Source organism: Centruroides sculpturatus, unplaced genomic scaffold, assembly GCF_000671375.1.
Source record: "Centruroides sculpturatus isolate CEXI.00-Female unplaced genomic scaffold, Cexi_2.0 scaffold77, whole genome shotgun sequence".
Lineage (NCBI taxonomy): Eukaryota > Metazoa > Arthropoda > Arachnida > Scorpiones > Buthidae > Centruroides > Centruroides sculpturatus.
This window is the reverse complement of record NW_019384320.1, coordinates 990,190-995,753: the sequence shown is the minus strand read 5'-3', so window position 1 is coordinate 995,753 and position 5,564 is coordinate 990,190. Positions and strand designations below refer to the sequence as shown.

At 33.4% G+C, this 5,564-nt stretch overlaps 1 protein-coding gene across 1 annotated transcript in view; it reads right to left on the bottom strand.

Moving 5' to 3' along the window:
* Positions 1-3,010, bottom strand: part of LOC111624987 (choline O-acetyltransferase-like) — a 24,326-nt gene extending 21,316 nt beyond the window's left edge. Inside the window, 7 exon segments of the mRNA XM_023368000.1 lie at positions 608-810; positions 883-1,057; positions 2,017-2,185; positions 2,257-2,310; positions 2,381-2,499; positions 2,572-2,760; positions 2,871-3,010. Coding sequence (XP_023223768.1) covers positions 608-810; positions 883-1,057; positions 2,017-2,185; positions 2,257-2,310; positions 2,381-2,499; positions 2,572-2,760; positions 2,871-2,891 — 930 coding nt within the window. The 5' untranslated portion in view covers positions 2,892-3,010.
* Positions 3,011-5,564: the final 2,554 nt, after the last annotated feature.

The following is a 5,564-nucleotide window of genomic DNA, read 5'->3' as shown; positions in this document are numbered from 1 at the left end:
TAAGTACAATTTTATCATATGTTTTGCAAATTCATTTCCCTAATAGTAATAATATTTTAAACCGTTTGATTTTTGTATTAAAGTTTTTTTAATTGATTGATGATTGATTCAATCAACTAATTTGTTGATTGTATTAACTTGATTCTTTAGATATCGAAAATTAAATAAATAACATTATGTTAATTTAAGCGTACAGACAGAAACGTTGCTGTTGTTCCAGCAAAAATCTTATTTTCACTTTACCGAGCGCCTAGTAGGTAATTCGTAGATTACCTAGATAATCTGCAGATTACCTAGGTAATTTGAGAAATGGAATAATTTTCGCAGCTTTAACGGATCACCCTAGTTAATCTGCAGATTACCTAGGTAATTTGAGAAATGGAATAATTTTCGCAGCTTTAACGGATCACCCTAGTTAATCTGCAGATTAGCTACGTAATGCACACATTTACGGATTTGGAGCTTTAGCGGTAACAGATATATTTATTCATATCAAATTACGTTGAACACGAAAGTAGTCTTTCGAAAGTATTTAATTAAAGATGAAAGCATACGATTAAAAATTATCGACTTTTTCTGTTAGTTGTTTGCAATGAATAAATTTTACCTGAATAAACTTATCGAACCATCTGTTACCGGTGGAATGTTCGCTTTTATTGCCGTGAAGGATGTGATGGGCCATCTCTTCCAAACTCACGTCCGAAAAGCTCTTCGATGTCGTTTGTTTCCTCGCCCCTTCGTTCGATTCGTCCATGCACACCACAAACATGCAATTTTCAATAACTCGAATAGATTCTTTATTATTTTCGTCTGCGTAATCGTAAATTTCAGTTGACGATCGAGAATTTTTAATATGTAAAAAAATTTTGGTTTTGCTCTCACTTTCGATCATTCGTTCTCTTATCCTCGCCCATTCTTTTCGATTGAGTGCCGTGAGAATACCCACTGGCAGATAGTGTGGCTCCAGCTTGCTGAGAGTATCGATTTTCTTGAGCTTTTCTACCAGAGCTTTTTCACTCGGAAGAGCTATTCTACCGGGTATCATCAACACAAATAACTGTTAAATAATTAAAAGTACAGTTGTGAAGACATCAGCGTGTATATAATAAACGCATGTAATGAAAATTAGTCAAGTAGGAAATACAAATGAAATAGAGAAAGTACTTTTGTAATACTGAAATGGTTCTGTGGTAATATAAATAATGCAAATGATAACGTCATCGACAATATACATTTTGTAATTACTAGAAATAAGCTTAGTACGGCACGTATTTCCTACAATAGATATATACACTACATGATGTATCTTATTAAATTTGTTATACTGTATATGGAGCGTGATTCAAATGTCTTACACAAACTTTAAAGTTAAGTCAGTAAAGCAACAATGTAATTTTACCTAAGAACATAAGCTGTGAACACCACCAGAATTGTTCAAAGTTTAGATAGAATCAGAAAGCAATACATCGTGTTTATTAGACCACCCGGGTGTTTGCCTAATGTAAAAAATTGCATTGAATTAATATGACAGGCAATGTTCTCAAATGGAATCGTTTCCTGGATAAGGGCGCTATTTACGTATTAGAAACATCAAGAAAATCTGAAAAAGTCCCAGCTTGTTTTGGCTCGCACGCATCTATTAATAATGTCTAGCTCTCGTAGAAATTGCAAGAATTATATGAAGTAGATGTCGAAAGTTGAGAAGGGTCCACCAGAGAAATCAGAAATGATTAGTAAAGCAGTACTAACATCGATCACTTGGTGTTATCGACGCTTTTAATAGTGAAAATAATTGTTAACATGTAATATACCGAATAAGTCGTTTGCAATTAGATCATATCTATCGATACTGTCAACGTTTTTATGTAGAAATAATAAATGTAACAAATAATAGCAGTATATGCATATGCAAAAAATATAATATATAATGTATGTAAGGAAATGACAAGCTCGACATATCGGAAAATTATAAAAAAGATAAATAAAATTGTTTTCTTTCTCCAGCAAAAGTCTTACCTGATTGTTGCAGATCACAATGATATGTCTGCTGCCGCCTTCACTAAAAACGTGCTGGTCTTTAGTCACTCCTGGTCTTCTGTAAGCCGTGAAGAAGTGATGATACGTGGCCATGGAAAGCGCATTCCCTTTCCTTTGTCCCCCAGAAAATTCTTGTTTTAATTCACCGCTGCAACGAATGAGTCATCTTAGTCACAGTTTCCTTATTGGAAATCTTGTTGATAATTAAATTTTGTTTACCTGTCAACTCTTTGCTTGAACATAAGCGAAAAGATGATAAATCTCGCAATAAATCTGAGAAATAATCCACATTTATCAATAAAACAAATTACTTAGAAATGACTATTTAACGAGAAAGCATTACCGAAATCTGTCATCATCCGTTTTGAATTGTTGCTTCGGCAGCAGGAAGAATGGATTGGAGTTGATGGGCAGAGGCAAAGGATTTTTTAAATACATATCGTTTAGCCAGAACTCGGTTACCTGCAAAAAATATATATTTGTACATTGTTAATTTGTAGTGAAACCGCTTGTCGAGAAAGAAGAAACACTCACGTAATTTTCATGGCTTTCTGCATATTCCTTCAAGAACTGCTGCAGGTTTTGCATTTTACCCGACGTTTTATAATCTTCGACCAATGTTCGAGCTTCCTCGTATTTGTCACCTGGGACAATTGCTTTGATTCCTTCCAAGAATCTGTTTAGAGTGACGGAGAGCTCGGGAACCGACGGCTTTGGCAATTCCTGCAAGAGAAAATGATTTATCAAATATAAACGAGCAATGCTCGTTGAATGCATCGTCAATTACGATACAAAATATATCATCTTTATCTTAATTGGCGACTTAGACTCACAGTTTCTTTCATTTCAGCCATTTTCGCTTCGTTTTTCTAGAAGGAGCTCGAATTGCAATTTGTTAATTTGCTGAAGACTTTTGTTAAAGTTGAAACAATGCTAATCGGTTGTTGCACAATAATGCATTGTTAACGCATACTGTATTTTTGACTGTATGTTAATAGTTTTTATTTACCATTAATTTATATATTAATAAATTATTTGTTAATTGCGTTTTTTCAACTTGGAGCGAGGCGAACGTTACATTCGATGTCTGTGTGGAGATCCGGCATAGAATCCAATCGGATTGAAAACCCTCACCGATTTATCAGATGTGGCGAAAGAGACATGCCGGTCGTCATCCCTTACTATTCCACAGCCTTGTTTCGGGCACGTGGAGCCCACAATAAACGTTTGACAAAAATTAATGTGAAAATAAAATTTTCAGAAGGAAGTAAATTTTAATATATATAAATAAATACGTGTTCTTCTTTTAGAGCACGCTGTCTTTCTAAAACTCCCTGATAAAATTTACCTGTCTTGGAATGATATAAGATTCACTATATTTTTTGTAAACATAACATTGTGATAAATTAAAACTCTGACTTAAATCATCTCATTTTTTCTCAACATCAACATTTTCTCATTTATTCGAAAGAACCAAAATTAATTACACAAAATACAGTACGATCACAATTAAACTGAGCTTATTGAGGCACCTCTAGAGTCACCGTTTTGTTTGTCGGAATTTGATGATGGTTTATGTGTTATGTAGACCAGCATTTCTGAAATTGTTTGTGGCTTTCAAATTTTAATGGACACCAGTTTTCACAGAAGTACTTGTAATACATGTAGCTTATTATTAAAATATCCTCAAAGACCGAAGAACAATAGATTAATAAACCCTGAAATTGAAGTAAGTATTTTCTTTCAGGTCGAATTTTGCCCGAACCGCTTTTAACAGAAATGAACTCAATGTTGCATTTGTACTCAATGAGTAGCAATAATGAATAATGCATTACTTTATTTTGTTATATAGTATAGTAACAAAAGTTTACCAGCCTTTTTTAAAATTTTATATTATAAGCATTTGAATAGCTTTATCATTATATATACGTTGCAGTCTAAACCAATTTTTACTTAGAACGCGTTTCAACAAGTTGGAACTAGTTTCAACTTGTTAAAACGCGTTCTAACCTAGTTAGCCTAATTTTTGATATTTTCAAACGGTGACGTCACATATTGTCATGTATTTGTATGACGAATCGTCGGGCCAATATTGAGTGTGGAAAGCTACAGAAAATGAAGCTACCGTTACTTCATTTTCTGCATCTGAGAAGAATAAAAGCTAGATAAGAACGAAGATTTTGTTGCGAAATGTTTCTAAAGTAATTTTAAACTAAAAAATTAAATAGAATTTATTAAAAATTGCGAAAAACAATTAATGTATGATGTAGTTAACCCCTTCGGTCTGCAGTCCAAAAACTGACTAACTCGTCGGACTTTTTCACCCGGTCACCCTACCTCCTATTCTTCCGCTCCTGTTCGTGGAATCGCTAATCCTACACAAATGCAATAACGATCGTCCCAGAAAGTTCCAGGAACGAATAAAAGAAAGAAATAGAGAAAATCACGAAATAAAATAGAATTATGACTATATTAATATACACGATAAATAAGGTTTCGATATATACAAATATACATATGACCGATTGCCACAGAAGCGTGAGTTGTGCAACTTTCGGCACGCGGTTCGACTACTTCGACTACGCGTGCCAGTGTTTAACGCTTTAAAAGCGGTTTCGGACGACAATTCTTTTCAAGTTTCTCTTGTCCCTGCCAGTCGTTGCTCCTTTACGTCCAAAATTCTAGTGTTTCTTAGTTAAAACTTAAACACGGTATCGATGTTTTAGTACTCTAAAGACCGTCGGCTGCCACTATTTTACATAATTCACAATTTCTTTTTGTGTTATTCCCGCTTTGCGCAATTATCTTTAGTTTTGCGACCGATGTCGAACTTACACCCCACGCTGTTCCGTTACACCGTTCTGCCCAGCAATATGTAAATATGCATTACAATTTACTTTTTACGGCTGTTTGTCTGGCTATTTTTGTTAATAATCTAATTTTTTTGTCTAGGAGTTGTAGAGGAATTATTGGTATAATTAAAACATTTTCTGCATTTTGGGTTTGCCTTTATTTTTTATCTTTTACTTCTATTGCGTTATTTATTTGATGATTTAAAGTTTAAAAGTTGTTTATCCTCCACAAGTCGGAACGGAACGAAAATTTAATTTTAGTGTATTTTTTAGAATACAATTACGTGATTTTGTATTAAAGCAAATCGTTATAATTACGAATATATTATAAACGAGCCAAGATAAAAATAAAACATGAAAATTTATAAGATGTACTGTTCAATAACCCTCATAGGATTAAAACCTATTCAAAATGTAAGTAACGTCGCGTAACAGTAAAATTTTATCCGTAAAATAATTAGTATAATGCTAAAGCGCGTGTTAACGTAATAATATAAATAAATACCATCACACTTGTCAGTACTGAAAAGAAACGTTTGAAATAATATATACCCCAATTTATTCGATACAAATGAAACCTGTGTAAACGAATACACGAAAGATGAATTTTTCGTTGTGACATTAAGTATTGTAGGAATGTTCCGAATTATAAATTAACCAAGGAACTTGCTGGAA